The sequence below is a fragment of the Rattus norvegicus genome, chromosome 3, assembly GCF_021556685.1.
Source record: "Rattus norvegicus strain SHRSP/BbbUtx chromosome 3, alternate assembly SHRSP_T2T, whole genome shotgun sequence".
NCBI lineage: Eukaryota > Metazoa > Chordata > Mammalia > Rodentia > Muridae > Rattus > Rattus norvegicus.
In genome coordinates this window covers 146,687,381-146,706,330 of record NC_141536.1, presented here as the reverse complement: position 1 = coordinate 146,706,330, position 18,950 = coordinate 146,687,381, and the positions used below count along the sequence as shown (strand labels likewise).

Here is an 18,950-nt window from a genome sequence, read left to right as displayed (position 1 = left end):
ACGATATCTGTCTCAATATTATAGATGGTGACAAGGCTCAGGGCCTCACAGCTAAGTTGACTACTGAGGAGTCAATCTGATGGACACCAGACACTGAACTCTTGACCCTCTGAAGAAGAGGTCTCACGAGAATGAGACACTGACCAGAAACTGCAGGTTCAGAGAGTCCAGCTGCCTGGGGACATCTGAGGAGCCTTCTAAGCCTGGATTCGTGCCTAAGTTTTCAGTCTTCGGCCTTATCTACCCAGGAAGGAAACTAAATATTTGACAGGGTGGGACACGGAGTCCATCCGCAGCTGCTGTTTTTCCAGCTGTGGAGAGGCTGGAATGAGTAAGTCCTGGACTCTAGTGGGTCCTGAAAGCCAGCGCCAAGTGTGGCCATCGTGAGAAAACACAGGACAAAGAAGATAAAATAGATGCATAGGCAAACACTGTTATGGCCACAAAATACATCTTATTCAGCAATGAAAAACAGCGCTCCTGAGAGAACGCCACAGGGAAGCTCCAGCCTGTGACATTAAATGGTAGAAGCTGGACCCAAAGGGCATAAACTCTATGGTACATGTATGTGACATTCTGCAAAGCACAGACTTGTAGGAAGACAACACATGGGCAGGTCTGCGGTAGAGGAAGTGGAGCACTCTAGAAAGTTCTGGAGAAAAGAAAACGGACAGTGGCCCTGTTTGTCCACAGAGGCTGCTGGGCACCTTCTCAGTGTGTGTCTTGCAGACTGTTTTCCAGGTGTGCGTCTGTGGCCGAGCCTTTGTGTTCACACATATGCCTCTCACGGGGTTGTGCCGCAGACACTCCTTGATGGTGCCTTGAAAGTGCTCCATGTTAAGAACTGCTCCTACGTGGCACATTTTTCTTGATGTTCCACATCTTTTTGGTTTGGGTTTTTGTTATTATTTTTCCATGCTGGGGATTGAACCCAGACCTTTACACACTCTAGTCATACAGTCTATCATTAAGCTACATCCCGACCTCCTCCGTGTGTGTGTGTGTATGTGTACATATACATCATATATATGTGTGTACATGTATAAATATACATATATACACATATATGTATATATATGAGACATCATCTCATCTCATCTCACCAAGTTGCCCCGGCTGACCTTGAGCTTGCAATCCTCCTGCCTCAGACTCTGTTATGCTCCTCCTCCAGGCTTGGCTACACGTCATTGGCTTATTTTAATTGCAGATGTACTGTATACAGCATCCTATGTTCTGTATCTGTGGGCTCTGCCAAGGCTCCAGTCAGACACAGAGTAGAACCTTCTTCATCCTACACACAACCCCTTGTGCCTCTCTAGAGCGCTCTACTTCCTCTACCCCAGACCCTGCCCATGTGTTGTCTTCCTACACAAGTCTGTGCTTTGCAGAATGTCGTATAAGTGTGCCATAGAGCTTGTGCCCTTTGGGTCTGGTTTCTACCATTTAATGTCACAGATTGGAGCCTCCCTGTGTGGTTCTGTACTGGCTGGTTTTGTGTGTCAACTTGACACAAGCTAGAGTTATCACAGAGGAAGGAGCCTCCTTTGAGAAAATGCCCCCATGAGATCTAACTCTAAGGTATTTTCTCAACTAGTGATCAAAGGGGGGAAAACCAGCCCATTGTGGGTGGTGCCGTCCCTGGGCTGATAGTCTAGGGTTCTATAAGAGAGCAAGCTGAGCAAGCCAGGGGAAGCAAGCCAGTAACATCCCTCCATGGCCTCTACATCAGCTCCTGCTTCCTACCCTGTGTGAGCTCCTTTGGTGATGAACAGCAATGTGAAAGTGTAAGTTGAATAAACCCTTTCCTCCCCAACTTGCTTCTTGGTCATGATGTTTGTGCAGGAATAGAAACCCCGACTAAGACAGGTTCTATCTCTCAGGAGAGCTGTTTGAATTGCTGACTAAGATCTGTTGTGTAGACATGACAGTGTCTGCTTATGCATTTATCGCATGGGCAAATACAGCTGCACTAACAGTCATACACTAGCCTCCAGGCGAAGAAGCATATTTTACTAGAGAAACCTATAGTCTGACCCTTAGCATTTGCAATATAATCCTTATGTAGCCTAGGATAGCCTCAAACTCACACTCTTCCTGCCTTAGTGCTGGAATTATAGATGCTTAGCACCACTTCTGCTGTGTGTGTGTGTGTGTGTGTGTGTGTGTGTGTGTGTGTGTGTGTGTGTGTGTTCCTGTGTAGGCTGGTACATATGTGTGTTTAGAAGCCAGAGGACAATCAATCCTCCTCAGACACTATTCACTTTATTTTTTTCAGACAGGGACTCTGTCTGACCTAAAGCTTTCTGATTCCGCAAGGCTGGCAACCTAGTGGTAAGTGCCAGGGATCCACCTGCCTTTGTTTTCCCAGCACTGGAATTGCAAGCATATGCCACCATGCCCAGCTCTTACAGGGTTCTGGAGATTCCATCTAAGGTGCTCAAGCTTATGCAGGTAAGCACATTATTAACTGAGCCTTATCCCTTCCCCCTCAGTCCCCAAACACAAGTGGGCCCTGATGCCTGTGTCCCTGTGGGCAGCAGAGCAGGAACAGAATGCAAACCACAGAGGGGTGACCTCAGCAGATCCCCTTAATAGAAAGCCCGAGGACAGACAAAGCAACAGAAAATAACATTCTGGTTGGATGTTTACATCTCTACACGGTCTTACTGTAGAGAAAATAAGAGGATTCACAAGTTGGGCACAAGGGCCTTCAAGGGAGGGGCCGTGTGGTGCATGGTTTTTGTTTGTTTTGTAGCCATAATTTTATTGAACACTGTGTAAAGATTATTCTTGTATTATTCAGATGCTGATTTCTGTGTCTGCCCTCCCCCCCATATCTGGTTGTAATACTTATTCTGAGAATCTTCTGTTCAATGTTGTGTAAACATTGCTCCCCAATTATTCCCCGATTGGTCAATAAAGAAGCTGATCAGCCAATGACTGAGCAGGGGAGAGACTGGGGTTGGACTTCCTCTCAGAGGAGTAGGAAGACAGAGAAAGTATTTGCCATGGGACAGAGTCCAGGAGATACCACAAGAAAACACCTGGAGCCCAGAGAGTCAGATCAGTATTAAAATGCAAGTATCGGGGCTGGGGATTTAGCTCAGTGGTAGAGCGCTTACCTAGGAAGCGCAAGGCCCTGGGTTCGATCCTCAGCTCCGAAAAAAAGAACCAAAAAAAAAAAATGCAAGTATCACAGGGATTTTGGGTGGGAGGTAGCCAGATTAGTTCAGAGGATTAAAATAGAGTAATACTGCTCAGTTATTGTGCCCTTAAAGCTTGTTAAATAAATATAATTGTCCAGTCTCAATTATTTGGGAGCTAGCTGGGTTAAGAGGGAAACTGCAACAAACACTTATTAAAAAGTCACTGACATTGTTTGTTTGCTCTCTGCTGGCTGGGCAGGGGCCACAACTCCTGAACTGGAATAACAGGCAATCTGGCTGAAGTCAGCCTTTCACTTGCAAGAGAAGCAGCCTGGTGCCTGTGCCCAGATGCTCTCACTCAACTCATACACCAGTGTCTCCCTGCCTGACACCGTACCAGGGCTGGGGTCAGACAACTAGAGACTGTCCTGGAGCCCGGAGCCTGCAACTTCTTTCTTCTAGCTGCTCACAGGGGCTTGTTCTGCCCTGTGTCCCAGCTAATCTGCCCTGTGGAACCTAATGACAGCTCTGGCCCCCATTAACCTCATGCCTCCCTTAGGTGGCCATGAGTGGCAGAGCGTACCCCACCCCTGTAGGCAACAAATTCTTTCTTCCATGGCCTTCGTTGTCATTTGGTCACCCCCACAAGTGAGCTTCCTGGGGACAGTCACTGAGCAAGCAGGGGAAAGGTACACTGTAAGGTTTGGTTGACATAATGTCCTATTGTCTCCACGCACTGGAGCACCCATATATCACAGTGGCCCTGGCATCTTCTACAGCAAAAATGGGAAACATTTGGACTCAATTTTAATAGGGTCTCATATAGCCCAGGTGGGCCTCAGATTTACTGTGTAGCCTAGAATGTTCCTCCTGTCTTCACCAAGTGCTGGGATTACAGGCATGGGCCACCCTGTTTAGTTCATTCAGTGCTGGGGATTGAACGCAGGGCCTTGTGTATACTAAGCAAGCATTCTACCAGTCCCCAGTACCCATAGTCATTACTTTTTTTTTTTTAAAAAAAAGATTTATTTATTTTATGTGAATACACTGTCACTTTCTTCAGACACACCAGAAGAAGGCATCAGATCCCATTACAGACTCTGTCAGCCACCATGTGGTTGCTGGGAATTGAACTCAGGACCTCTGGAAGAGCAGTCAGAGTGTTTAACTGCTGAGCCATCTCCCCAGCCCCAACCCATAATTATTTTTATTTACTATAGAAATGTACATTAGGTGGTACCATGTATGGAACCCAGGCCTTCAAGCATAGTAGACAAGCTGTGCCAATAAAATTCATCCCCAGTCTTCTATTTTATTTTAGGACAGTCTCACAGGTTGTGCAAGGCTAGATTTGACTTTTTCATCCTCTGATACCACAGGCCTATGTCACCAGGGAGAGTACGGGTATAGTACAGGAGGTGCCTTATGCAAACATCACGGTGAAATCCAGGGGTTGATGCAGTTAATGTAGGCTAGTGAAGTGTTTGCATGTAGTGAGTTTTCAGGGAGCTGGATTCACCGGGTTCTGGGATCCAGTCTGGGTTTTTTAGATCCTGTTCTTGGAGCCTTAGGTATCCTGAAGGGTTTTTCCAGGGCAGGGAGGGACAGGGCCCAAGGATATAATAAAGTGCTATGTGCTGTCTCAAGAATCTTAAATGGTATCCTAGACCGGAGGGGTACCGGCAGAACTTCCCAGAGGCATGATGGAGAAGGCCTTGACCCTGACATGGGGCAGTGAGGACGTGGAGGGGGAGCTGGAGAGAACACAGCATCCATTGAGCAGCTGGGCAGCTGGCGTAGGGAGAGTCCTGCAGACTTGTTCTAGGAGGGGCTCTGGGGAAGTGGGACGGGATGAAAGAGGAGAGCCAGAAGCTACAAAAAGGGAGGCTCAAGAGCCGAGAGTGGGCTGTGACCTCCATCTTCTGTTTCTCTGTGCCTTGAGTCAACTTCATGCCTGGTTGTCAGCCATCTCCGCATCCAGCATACACCTTCCTGTTTCTTCAAGTCCCCTATCCCTCAATGCCGGGAGCCTTGGCTTCCGGCTGGGGCCAGCCCTTGCTGCTTGGCAGCTGAGTCTTCTCAGCTTATAGGATTTTCTGCCTTATAGTCTGGAGAGACCTCCCCTGGATCCCGCATCTAATAATCATTCTTCAACCACACCTCCTCAGAGTCCCGCTGGACTCCTTACCCGACTTCCACTTTGCAAAGTCTACTTCCGGCCTATAGTGGTCCACTTCCGGTCCACAGCTCCCTCAGTGGTCCAGAGCTGTTGGAACCTCCTGAACAGCCTTCTCACCCTGGAGACCCACATTGCCTCCCCCCCCCCCCCAGCTTCCAGGAAGGCCAGTTTTACATGTAGAACTGTGTTGCTCTCCCAAAATTCACACGCCGAAGCCTTATCCCTCAGTTCCACAGAGTGTAGACCTGTTGGAGGAAGTATTCTTGATGTTTTGTTTGGTGGCCCTGGCAAGCTGACCCAGCATGCAAGGGTGGCCAAGTGTTGCTGTCTTCATCTCTCCATTTCCTGAGCCAAAAAGTCTGCCTGTCCTACAGATGGAATTCAGTAAACAGTGGTAGTTTGAGTACACAAGAAGACATCTTTCCAAACTCAGTGACTACTGCTTTGGGTCATTTGATACTTTAAAAAGCGTGTGTGTGTGTGTGTGTGTGTGTTGTGTATAGGGGTGGGGTGGATGTTGAAGATACAGAGAAGAAAACTACAGAAGTTCAGGCCTCCCAGATCTGCTTCAGGAAAGCATCATCCCATCCGTAATTGTTAGATGCAATGATGGTGGCCTTGTAACTCTGCCAGGGACTGTTCTGTGCCAGGAATAATTTGTATTTTCTTTGTGGAAGCCAGTAAGTAAGATGGCCTCCTGTCTTCCCTGTCCTCATAGGGTGACAATCTGGGGCTGGGACAAGATCTGAGCTACACAGAGGTGTCAGTATGCTTGGTCTAAGAAGAGGACCTGGCAGTCCCCTCTCACTGACTAAAGCCAGCCAAATAGAACACTTCAGACATTCTGTGACTCCAGAGGTCCTGCCCTTGCCTTTCCAACTTCCAGCCACCTCCTCTTGGGGTAGGAGGTTAGTGTCACATTGTAAAGTAGTCCAGTAGTCCCAGCTCTATGTGGAGAAACTGAGGCCTCCCGCCTAGCTAGCAGCCACTCGTCAGCTGTGGAGGAGAGCCATGCTGGCAGGGGATCTGTCAGCTGTCAACCCTGCAGGCAGCACAGCCCGCCAACATCTTAACTGCAACCTCATGAGAGCAGCTTGTGGCCAGAAGCACCCAGCCAAACTGTTTTCAAGAGCCCATCCTTAGGAACCGTGGGAAGCTGAGTTCCCGTCTGCAGGAAGCTGCTGAGCTGGAGCGGCACTGGGCACACACATCCCACCTAATACTACCTGGAGATTGGCCCCACCCAAGTCTGCTCATGCCATCAAAGTACCCCGGACATATCCCAGTCTTGGATTCATTCAGAGATTGCTCTCTCCCATCAAAGCACTTTTGACCTCACCCATAGGGCTCCTGTCACTATGCTTAGGATACTGACCACTTGATTTTCCTGTTGGGCTTCTGTTCTAGACCCTGTGGCTTCCTGCATGTGGGCCACCCTTTCTTTCCTCTCAACAGTCAGACATCCAGAATAGATAGGGGGCCAGGTCCTCTCCCCAGACCCAGACACGGTAGTGCCTCTCTGTTATAGCTCAGATCTCTCCAGGATTCTGAATCATCACACTCATGACAGAGGCAATGAAGGAAGGAAAGAAGGAATCTGTCAATGAATGAAGGAATCTGTCAATGAATGAATGAGTAAATTAGCTTGAACCCAGAGATAGCTCTTTGTCCGTGACTCTGAGCAGGTCTCTGTGCCTCCCTGGGCCAGTGTTTCTCAGACTGTATAACCAAGGGTCATCTGTATTTATTACAAACACATTGTCCATCTGAGGTTGCCTGTGTGTGTGTGTGTCTATAGCCCCAGCAATAAAGGAGTTAAGCCAGAAGGATCATGAAGAGATCAGCATAAACTATACAGTGAGTCTGAGGCCAGCTCAGAATACATGCTTAATCCCTGTCTCCAAAAACAAAAGAGTCTCCATGGTTTCCAGTCCTAAGCCTTGTGGTCTAACCCTGTTGGGAAATAGTGCACTCATGCAGAGTGCTCTGGTGGCCATTCACTCTTGTGAGCAGCAGGTAGCTTCTCAGGCTCCTTCCTAAACTGAAGTCCTGGGATGTCGCTTTATCAGAACCCAAGAGTGGATGCAGAACCCAGGGCTCTGGAGGACGATCCTAGGGGATCCAAAGGAGGGGAGACAGACTGGAAAGAGACTGAGAGCCCTTCCTGAAGTGTAATTGATACTGTCTTGTTATTATTGTTCTGGTTTTGGAGACAGAATTCTGCTACATAGCTTGAACTGATCTTGAACTCTCAATCCTCCTGCCTCCACCTCCTGGGTATGGGTATTTCAGGTGTACCTGCCTTATGCTCAACTCATTATCAGTTTGATGTGGAGATGAACTTATCTCTGACTCTTTGTTTAGAGCTCAAGGTTTATGCTTTTGTCTCCTCTTCTAGTTTTCTGGGCCATGTGAAATGCTTACATGGTTAAAACTCAAGGTCATATAAATATATTCCCAGAGATCCTCATCTGCAGATCCTCCCTTCTCAAAACGTTCCTGGCTAATCCTTCCTTTCTTTTGTATAATTAGGTTAAAATGTGTGTTTTCTTTTCTTTCTTTATTTTTATTTGTGTGTGTGTGTGTGTGTGTGTGTGTGTGTGTGTGTGTGTCTCACATGAATGATGAATGCAGTGCCTGTCAACAGAGGCCAAAAGGGGGTGTTAGATCTCCTGGAGCTGGAGTGTGGAGTGAAAGGTGCTTGTGAGCAGCCTGATGTGGGTGTAGGAATTGAGCTTGGGGCTTCTAGAAGAGCAGCAAGTGCTCTTGACTGCTGAGTCCTCTTCAGTCTCCTTTTCTGCATTCTTTTTTTGGTTCTTTTTTTTGGAGCTGGGGACCGAACCCAGGGCCTTGTGCTTCCTAGGCAAGCGCTCTACCACTGAGCTAAATCCCCAACCCCCCTTTTCTGCATTCTTAAGTGAAAGGCGGCATACACTTATATTTTATTTTTTACCTAATAATAGGCACTAGAACTCACTCACTACAGAGATCCTCTTGTTTTTCTGGAGATCTATGTAAGGTCTCCTGTGCAGCGCCTCTCAGTGGTGTCATGGTTAATCTTTCTTGTCAACTTGATGGGAATGAGACTCACTGAAGGCAAACCTCTGGGTGTGTCTTTGAGGGAGTTTTGGAGAAGATTAAGTGATGGGGAAAGCCCTTCCTTGCATCAGGCTGAGGGCCTGCCTGGAATGTAAGTGTGAAAAGTAGAGATCAAGCTGGGCTCTGACTCACACACCTCTCTCCACTCGGTACCAGGTAAGAGGAACGAGCTTCGTGCTCCTGCCTTTGGCCACCAGCCTTCCCCTCTGAGATGGGCCATGTCCTGGGAAATCATGAGCCAAAATAAGTCTTTCCTCCCATAAGTGGCATCTTAAGTGTGTTTGGCCACAACCATTAGAAAAGTACTAGCAGATGGTTATTTAAGTATTTCCAACATGTCGCTATTGTAAACTCAGGAAGTCAACTGTGCATTAAACTTCTTTATATTTGCAGAATTACCTCATTAGAAGATGACCTAGAAGCGAAAGACCTGCACTGTGGGGAACTGTGCATGCTATATTGCTGGATGGTTCATTTTGTGAGGCATTCCCAGGACTTTGGTCAGACTTCTGCTACTGTTTGAAAGACAGGTTTACTTGGCTCATGGTTTTAGAATTCCAGCCCACAGTCGTCTGGCCTGGTGACCTTTTGGGCTTGTGGTGAAGAAGAGTCCAGTGGCAGAGGGTTTCATACACAAAGGCAAGCTGTTCCTCTCCTGAGAGCAGTCAAAGAGGGAGGGAAGCGGGAGGGGGAGAGGGAGAGGAGGGTGCATCCCCTTTCAGGATATGCCTTCTGTGACCTCAAACCTCCTAGATCCTCACCCCTGTCTCAGTTACTGTTCTATTGCTGTGAAGAGACACCATGACCAAAGTATTTTATAAAAGAGTTTTTAATGTGTAGCCTTTCTTACACTTTCAGGTGAGTCCATGAAGGGAGTGTGGTGATAGGCAGGCTGGCTGGCATGATGCTTGAGCAGAAGCTGAGCGCTTACATCCTGATTCACAAGTTGGAGGCAGAGGGTTGGGGCTGGCATGAGTGAGTATTTGAAATCTCAAAGTCTACCCCTTGCCCACAGTGGCTCCTCCAACAAGGCCACACCTCCTAATCCTTCCCAAAACAGTCCCACCAAGTAGGGACCAGCCGTTCAAATACATGAGCCTGTGGAGTTCATTCTCATTCAAACCACCACATTTCCTAAAGGCCCTACCTCATATAACAGTACCCAGCTGGAGGCCAAGCCTTTCACAAGGGCCTACTGCAGCCACCCATGCAGTGTGACGGTACCCAATGCCAGGATTTGGAACCTTTGCCAGCATGATGGATGAGGAGTAGTTTGTCAGTGTGGCCTGGGTTTACATTCTCTCTGTGTCTGTCCTAGGGAACATGCTGGGTAGTCAGTGACCCCCGCCCTGAGACTTATGCTTGCTTCCTAGCTCTTTGGAGGTTGGTAGCTGTGGCTACCCACCATATCTTTGGAGTCAGTCAAGTCTCAGCACTGGGTCATAGGGTCATAGGGTCACAGTTTCTTGTGCCCCTTCCTTTTGGTCCTTGAATGCTGTGAGTTCTGTCCTGGGTCTTCCCGACTCCTCTCCCCACAATCAGACAAACTGATCTTCCACTGCATACGCATGCATATACATACACATGCACACACACAGAGCTCTGAGTGAGGAGCATGATGCAGCCTCTGAGAAATGCTGGACCCTTGACTTCCTGCTGGGTTCAGAGGCCACCCTGGCTGAGGAATGACAAAACCGGGAAGCAGGGGCTGCTGAAGAGAGCTGAGGCAGTAGACACAGGTGTTCTATAGACCTCTTGGCTCAAGGTCATCAGCTCTGTCCTTCCCTGCTTGGCTGCCTGGGTGACCATGGCACTCTAGGATGATGAACTTCTTCCAGACTTCCAGGATGGTAAACTTGTTGGGACCGAAACCCCCTACTTTCCTAATAGACCTCTGACAATTGACTGCCTAATGCACTCTTACCCAACCACCTTCCTACACACCTACTTATCTACCCACTATTCATTTATCCACCAACCTACCCACTCAACCATCCTTCCACCCATCTGGCTGTCTGTGTGTCCACATGCTTACCCATCTACCCATATGTCTACCCACTTACTCACCCATGCAGCCATACCGGAGCTCTGCCTTCCCTGTCAAACACTCATTCAGCAAACATTTATAGACATGGAGCCCCTTTCTGACCTTATAGAACTGACCTGCAACAACCATCTGTGCACTCTGTCTCCTTGTCTTCAAATGTCTTCTCCTCTTTCTCCTCTTGTCTTCTATTTCCCCTCCAAACCCCAGTGTAAGTGTTCTGTTCTCTGAGAAACCTTCTGACTTGACCACTAGGAGGTGTGGGTGGGTTCCCTCCTCTAGACTCCAACTATGTCCACAGCCCAACTCTGTGACATTGCCTCCTTCCACGGTAGGTGAACTCCTGAGGGAGCGAGAGAGAAGCCCTGAGCATCAGAGCCAAGAGGGATAGACCTGGGCCACTAGGCCAGGTTTCCCAGAGGTCTTGGTCCTCCAAGGAGGAGTAGGCGTTGTGAGAAAAGTAATCTCCTGGGATGGGGTGTGGTGGGGAATGTGGGGGGACCTGGATATGTGTGTGGGGTGAGAGGCAGGAAGGCCTATGTTGGCTGCACTCCTCTCTCCCCTTCCTCCCTCAGCCGGCAGGGAATCAGTCATGGAGTCTGTCCTACAATAACAAGACAGGGCTGGAGTGGAAGGGCAAATGAAGTTCCAGGGTATAGGGCCCAAAGGCTAGAGCCTGAGGAAGTGAATGCCTAAGCAACCCCCAGAGCCTGTGTCTGCTAGTCTATGGTCCCAGGGCCATCCAGGCTGCCCTCTTACACTACCCCCACCCAGCAGCTAGGGGGATCTCAGGAGAGGCCCCCCTTTCGTTCCCTCTGACTTCATGCCCTGCAGGAAAAATTCACTTCTTGGCACATACTGGTCCACCTGTCTGCCATATTTTTCTCTGTCTTTCACTAGCCAACACTCCCAATATCGTGAAATCTCAGTCCCAGCCCTGAGGAGCTGAATAAACCTCTTTTCTTCATAAATTGTTCTGCCTCAGGGTATGATATTACAGCCATAGAAAATGTATCAGGGCACCTGCTCACAGGGAACTGCCCACTAGGCTGGTCTTGAAGGTTCCCAAGACTCTGACTTTTCCTTGAGGGGATTTTCAGGGAATGTGTTTGCCACTCATTCAATATCTACTCATTCTCACAAGGGCCTTAGAGGTGTGGCTTGTGTCTGCTTTGGCCATGCTGGGGATGAAAACACAGGGCTTCCTCACACATGCCAAGCAAGTGCTGAGCCACGCTCCCATCCCACCATGGGTTTTAAGGCAAGACTCAGAGCGAAATCCTCAGGCTTGAGAACCTATGTCTTCTTCCAGGCCATCCACTAACATTTCAGATCACAGATGACAAATGAATGTCAGGTCTATGATCACTTGTGCTGACCGGTGGCATCCACCTGCACTGTGTACATTGAGGAGGATTCTGAGGCTGCTTCTAGGTTTCACTGGAAGTTCTGTAGTTGATTATTTATGTCTGCCATGGACAGGGAAGGAGAAGGGTATACATGACTGCCAAGTGTCTGGCATCCTTATAATTGGTACACATATTTAGCAAAGGAGTTAATGACTCTAAATCCCATGATGTTCTTCCTATATTGGCAACCCTTTTCTCCCCAGATGAGCCTGTCCCCCTTGGTGAGGTATCCTAGCAAGGCCTATCCTGGCCTCACAAGTCTCAAGGTCACAGAGCTGCCAGTTGCTTAAGACTTGTCATAACCTAGACTTGGTTTTCACCTTTCCAATGGGTTATCTCAGGGGAATCCTCTTAGTCCTCCTCCAGGAGCATCTGGACCCTCCATTGTCCACTGAGGAAACTCTGGCTCTGAGAGGGATGTGATCTTCTCAGGACCACCCAAGGACTCACCAGCAGAAACTCTTCCCAAGTCAACTCCCATCCTCTCACCAGCAGATGTCAGACAGGGTGGGGGTGGAATTGATTTCTCCAGTGTAGCCTGGCAACTGGACATGGTTCAGTTCCTCACTGGCTGATGGGAGAGGATGTGAATTCTTAACCAGCCCTTGGGAATCCCCTGGAAAGTCCAGGAGGACCATGTCCAGCCTAGAGCCCTTAACATTTGCCTGCCTGATGAAGCCTCACAGCAGTCCTGTGAGAAATGGTATTTTGAACACAAAAGAGGAATCTGAGGATCAAAAGGGTTTCTATGGGCTCAGGCCAGATAGAGGTGTGTGTGTGTGTGTGTGTGTGTGTGTGTGTGTGTGTGTGTGTGTGTGTGCGCGCGCGCGCGTGCGTGCATCTCTGTCTTTCTGTATATGTGCCTGTGTTTCTCTCTCTCTGTCTTTCTCTCTGTTCTCTGTGTGTGTCTGTCTCTCTCTTTGTGTCTCTGTCTCTATATGTGTTTCTCTGTGTGTCTATGTATCTTTGTGTCTATGTGTGTATGTATCTGAGTTTCTGTGTATCTCTGTGTGTGTCTGTGTATGTCTGTGTCTCTCTGTGTGTCTATGTATCTCTGTGTCTATATATGTATGTGTGTATCTGAGTTTCTGTGTATCTCTGTGTGTGTCTGTGTGTCTCTATGTGTGTATATGTCTGTGTATTTGTGTGTCTCACTGTGTGTATATGTGTCTCTGGGTGTCTGTGTATATGTGTTACTGTGTGTGTCTGTGTATCTGTGTGTGTATATCTATGTGTGTGTGTATGTGTGTGTCTGTGTGTGTCTGTGTGTGTATCTGTATCTGTCTATGTGTCTCTCTGTGTGTCTATGTGTGTGTGTGTGTATCTGTATCTGTGTCAGTGTACATGTCTATGTGTGTCTGTGTCTATGTGTGTGTTTATGTACGCATATAGAAGTGCACACATGAGCAAACACACTCCTGGCTGTCTTTCAAATTGTTATACCATATCCGTACAGCACATTTCTGGAAAAACATACACAGGCTTAGGGTATGACGGCTGCTGAGAGGCCCAGCAGTGGACTGAACTGGCATGTGTCATTTAGAGTCCACTTCATGTCCTCCCCCTCTCTCCTATGAACTTGTTTCCTCTTGGATGACCAGCTCTTCCACATCTGGACAGTTCTGCTGAATTCCTGAGCACACGTCAGCTTGGCCTGACCCAACTGTCCTTCTAAGGCTTAAGGACAGTGGCCCAGGCAAGAGGAATGTCTGGGACTCGTTCAGGCAGCACACCAAGGTAGTTACTGGAGTGCTTTCTAGAATGGAGGCCTTGCTCAGCCAGGAGTGCAGCTTTTCTACTCCACCAGACTCTGCCTGAGGCTCTTTGTGTCTCAAGTGATGCCAGTGGCTGGGTCTGCCCCATAGTTCACTTGCAAAAGTGTCTGATGTGCAGGAAGCTCCTCTTTAGCACGCTTACGGCCTGAAGTGGTCCCCGAGGTTTTCAGGGCCTTCCAGGTTATTCCCGACACTGAGACACCTGGAGCACCCTTGCCACAGGTTAGACCCAAGCTTTCCCACAGACTCTGTAAGCACCCAAGGCCTTTTCAATTCGATTTTCTCTGCTTACTTAATTCAGGATCTGTTCTGTCTCTCGTGGTCCTGGAAAGCTGACTCTTGTGTTACTTTTGTCTTGTTGCTGTCCGGAACTCGAAACCCCACCTCCCAGCTGAATTCTGCACAGTAAACCGAAGGCTGTTTTCCCTTAAACAAATGCATTCCTATGGGGCTATTGGCAGAGTGTTTGCCTAGAATGTACAAAGGCCCAGACCCACATGAAGCACAAGTAGCAGTGCATGCCTCTGACCCCGGCACTTGCGAGGGCAAGGTAGAAGGGTCAGAAGTTCAAGGCCATCCTCAGCTACATAAGGAATTCTCCCTCAGGCTGGGACACTTAAGACCCTGTCTCAAAAAACAAAAACAAAAACAAAAACAAAAAACAAAGCAAAAGAACAACAAAAGCCCCCCTGCCCACTCTGCCTCTCAGGGAGGGCTTATCTGATGTTTAAGTAGTATCCCCAAGAAGCCCCACAGCATAGTGAAACTACTGGGGACTTACTAGTCCAACAGCAAAGAAACAGAAACCCAAGGGGCAGGATTTGGGATGGCTCCTAACTCTGGATCTTGTGAAGAGACTAGATAATCAGGCTGGGGGGAGCTGGGGGGAGCTGGGGGGTGCTGGGGGGTGCTGGGGGTGCTGGGGGGTGCTGGGGGGTGCTGGGAGTGCTGGGGGGTGCTGGGGGGTGGAGGTGTGGATAAGACTCAGTTCTTTTTTTTTTTTTTTTTTTTTCCAGAGCTGGGGACCGAACCCAGGGCCTTGCGCTTCCTAGGTAAGCGCTCTATCACTGAGCTAAATCCCCAGCCCCAAGACTCGGAAGGAAAACCTTTACCATCGCACCCATCCTTTCCGTTCTCCACTTACTTGTCCCCATCTTTTTAAGCCACCACCCTGGAGGCCTCTTTGGTGCTGTTCCACTGCCTAGAACTCCATTTTCCTGCTGCCCCTCTCCATTCTCCATTCACTTGGTTCTGGCCACTCTTTAAAACAAAAACAAAAACAAAAAAACAAGTATGTGGGTATTTTTCCTGCTTGTGTATCTCTGTACCATGCATGTTCCTGGTGCCCTATGAGGCCAAAAGAAGGCGTTAGATCCCCTTAGCAAGTGGTTGTGAATGGCCATGTGGGCGCTGGGAATGGAAACCTGTGTCTTCTAGAAGAGCGGCCAAATCTTTCCAGCCTCCTCTCTGGAGTTCTTGACCAATTCCGTTCCTTCTTAGCAGTTAGCTCATGGTTGTTTTTTCTGTTCCTCTCATTCCAGTCCCAGTTCCCAGCAGATGACAACCCCGACCCCTTCTACAGCCCCCAGAACAGGGAGTCTCTGTGTTGTTCTGACTCAGCCAAGTATTTGATAATAAACGGATCAACTGGAGTCATTCGACAGGAAACCTAGCACCTCAGGTGGGGGCTTCCAACCAGCCCGCCTCTCCTTCCAAGGTTGGTTCCAGAGCTAGGGAGTCAGGCACAGGCATGGAGGGTGTCTAGTGAACCCCTCTTCACAGCAATGCGGGTGTCTGTCATGGGGACTTCAAGTTCTTGAAGGCTGTGTGTGTAATCCCAAGCTTGAGATCGGGCCATCAGGACCAATGCTGGCCTCTGCTCCCCTATTCCAGGAAGGGGTGCTATCCCCACCACCTCATTTTTCAGGTGAGAGGAGAAAAACTGAGGCTTAGGAGAAAAAATGACTTGCAGATAAAGAAGCCAACAGTCCTGGGTGGGGACGCTGGAGGAGCGCTGGGCAGCGCTAGACAGTTCCGGTGGCCTCGGCAGGGGGTACGGGGTGGGCTGAACGTCGGGCTCCTGTCACCCTCGGCGGCGGCGGCTGCAGGGCGGGCGCAGGGCGAGGCGTCGCACAAAGGGCCGCTGTCCCGCCGCCGCCCCGCCCCCCACGGAGTGGCCCGCCTCCCCCCCTCCCTTTCGCCTCCTCAGTCTGGGTCCCCTCTCCCTCTTCCCGGTCCGGGTCTGGCTGCCCCTCGGGAGGAGGCTGAGTTGGGAGTTCCCCGCTCGCGCTTGCCCTCCGCACTCTCTCCAAAGAAGCTAGGAGAGCCAGAGCTTCGCGGGACAGAGACTGCCAGCGCAGGGACCAGAGGAGCATCACCATGGTAACGCCCTCCTGGGCCTGGACCACCTCACTCTGCTGGATTCTCTCCCGCACAATTCCCAGGGTGTGTGTGTGTGTGTGTGTGTGTGTGTGTGTGTGTGTGTGTGTGTGTCGGGGCAGGGGGGTGCGTGCACCTAGAGACCCTCGGTTCCCGGTCTGGATTGGTGCTTAACTGCGTAGCTCCCGCAGGATTAGGGCAAGAGTGGGGCTTTGATTCACTCCTGGGCCGTGCGTCCTGCCTGGGCCTCTCTGCAGAGATGTACGCTTTCATCTCGCTCCAAACCAGTATGCAAATCTGAACTGGAGTTCTGGGCCGTGAGCCATGCAGAAAACTTGGGATGTTTTTAGCACTTTAAACTTTATACTTACTGATTGACAGTGCTGTGTCCTGTAGGGGGCCTGGAATGAGAAGGGAGTCGAAGTCCCCCACTCAGCACAGCACAGACCCCTGAGGACAGGAGAATGGGTTAGAGGGATTTGCTTAGCAAATTCTGGGTGCGTTTGCTATTTTAGACCTGGAGGTTTGGCAAGTTAAACTTGCACATGTTGGGCCGTGTGGTCCTCCCATGGGCATGAGGTGTAGAGGCATCTGGGGAGAAGGCTGAAGGGGTATAGTACCTCTATGCCTGGGTTCCCTGGGTGGCACCCTGGGAAGGGGGCCTCGGGGAGAGTTGTGTGTGCCTTTTATGCCAGTGTCTGGGAAGAAGGAATCAAAATGAAGTCTGTTACTCAGAGTCTTAGCTCAACTCCAGACAGGTTCAGTAATGGGAAGGATTCACTGGAGCAATTTTGCAAATCTCAAGGGATTTTGACAGAGTTGGGAGACAGGCCAGGGGGTTCAGCCCTTGACTCTGATTTGCTATGCTGGCTTGGGTGGGCTTCCCTTCCTGTGTAGGTCCAGACGAAGACTTCTATAGAGAGGTGAATTCACACCGTGCATGCATACACAAATCCCTGAACCACGATGAATGAGTACAAGCACACAGGCCTCATGTGCCTGCTTGCTCGTGCTGAAGTATGACAGACACCTCTGCACACAGACGGTAGGCTCCCAAACTCAGACAGCAGAGGTGTGGTATACACCGCTCTTGGAGCAGGTTAAAAGTACATTCTAAGTGGTATGGCCTAAGGCAGTGGTTGTCTGCCTCTCTCTATAGCAAGACCCCTTGCTGGGCACTCCCACCAGCTCTAACTGCAGACTTGTAGCCCCTCATCACACAGATGTGAACCTGAAACCAAGGAGCCTAGATAGCTGGCAATGCTACCCTTCCAGAAGTACAAAGTGGGACAGCCAGGATTCTCACTGTGCAAAGGCACCTTAACGCCCCAGCTCATCTATCTGTTAAAGTTCTGGTTTTGATGGAATCTGTTTATTCACTTTTTTTGAAAACAAGCAAACAAACAAACGAACAAACCCTCAGTGAACCCAGACTCTTGGGTCAAAGGTCAGACCCCAGGATGCGCCTCAGTATTTCCTAAGGGGTAGGGCGGCCATGTTTTCATCTCTGCCTTTATTTGAATGTGAGTGTGCATGCATGTGTTTGTGCATGTATGTGCATGTACATGTGTGCATGTATGTGTTTGCATGTGTGCACGCATACGTATGTGCATATGTGTGCATGTGTGCATGTGTGTGTGTATTGTGGTGTGATATGAGGGAATGTACATGTTTGTACATGTATACGTGTGAGGTGTGTATGACACCGCACATGCATGTGTATGGATGGCTGTATTGCACACACAAGCCTTTATAACTTCTGTCTAGTCCTTAGAGCCAGAGTCTCTCCCTGAATCTATATCTTGCAGTTTATTGGCTAGTCTGGAAAAATCCCAGGGATCCTCCCATGTCTGTCTGGCTCAGTGCTGGGGGTATAGGCGTGTGTGAGACCATACCCAGGTTATGTGGGCATTGGGATCTACACCACTGTTTTCTCTTCTCCAGTCTTAACTTTGTGCCCTGAATACTCAGACCTGATTTCAGAACCCCTTAGGGTTCATGGTCCCTTCTGCCCCAGGACCTTCGTATGAACTGTCTCTGCTGGGAAATTCCTCTTTGTCCTGTAATATCCACCATGATATATCCACTCACAGTCTGCTCACTGCAGCACGACACTCTAGCGTGCCTTTGTGGCATGCATGTGGAGGTTAGAGGACAAAGTTTGGGCCTGGGTTCTCTCCTTCCCTGGTGGGATCAAACTGGTCATCAGGCTTGATAGCAAGAACCTTAACTTGCTGAGCCATTTTGCTGGCCCCTGGAGGAGATTTAGTGCTGTGATTTTTAAAACCTATGGCTTCCTGCATGTTAAGCAATTGCTCTACTGCAGAGCCACACCCCCAGCTCTCTTTTTTAACTTACTTTGTTTTGAGACAGGATCCCATTAAACTGTCTGGGCTGGCCTTCAACCTTACAATTCTTTCTCATAGTTAGAGTAAATAAAGGGGCAAGTCCAAGAGAAGTCTATGCTTCTTGCCTGTAAGCACAGGCACCATGGAAACCTGAGAAGAGATGACCCCTGGCAGGACTCTTCTGAAGGTTGGGTAGGCGCTTACCTTGTTCAGAGATGGGGACAGTGTGAGCAGAAATGGCGGGTGCCCAGGAGGGGATGCCAGAGGCTAAGTGAGGAGGCGCTTAGAGGGAATTGTTATGGAAATGACTGAAACGGTACAAACACAGGACAATAAATAAAGCAAATTTACACAGAAGATGAATAGGAAGAAAAGTCAAACATTGAATAATCAAGAATAAATATTAAGCAAATAACTAAACCAAGTGTGTGAGCATGGCAAGAAAACCTTGCACACGGGGCAGAAGGATGAAAGGGAGCCCCCCCGGCTAGAGCTGGGTCTGTCTTGGAAGCAGGGAAGACAGGATGGGAGACCTAAGTACTAGGCTCACAAGCTGCCCAAGCACTAGGGA

The 18,950-nt window shown here is 49.2% G+C and overlaps 1 protein-coding gene and 1 long non-coding RNA gene across 4 annotated transcripts in view; both read left to right on the top strand.

The window, feature by feature from the left end:
- The first annotated feature begins 1,214 nt into the window (after nt 1–1,214).
- Nucleotides 1,215–3,778, top strand: LOC147995783 (uncharacterized). The gene is made up of 3 exons (XR_015684987.1): nt 1,215–1,784; nt 2,276–2,451; nt 2,804–3,778. It is a non-coding gene; the product is annotated as an uncharacterized LOC147995783 (long non-coding RNA).
- Nucleotides 3,779–15,822: 12,044 nt separating this feature from the next.
- The window catches only part of Kiaa1755 (KIAA1755 ortholog), a 33,312-nt gene continuing 30,184 nt past the window's right edge, over nt 15,823–18,950 (top strand). Inside the window, 1 exon segment of one of the 3 annotated variants that reach the window (NM_001430470.1) lies at nt 15,823–16,034. In NM_001430470.1, the coding sequence (NP_001417399.1) occupies nt 16,032–16,034 (3 nt within the window). In that variant the 5' untranslated portion in view covers nt 15,823–16,031. 3 annotated transcript variants of the gene reach the window in all.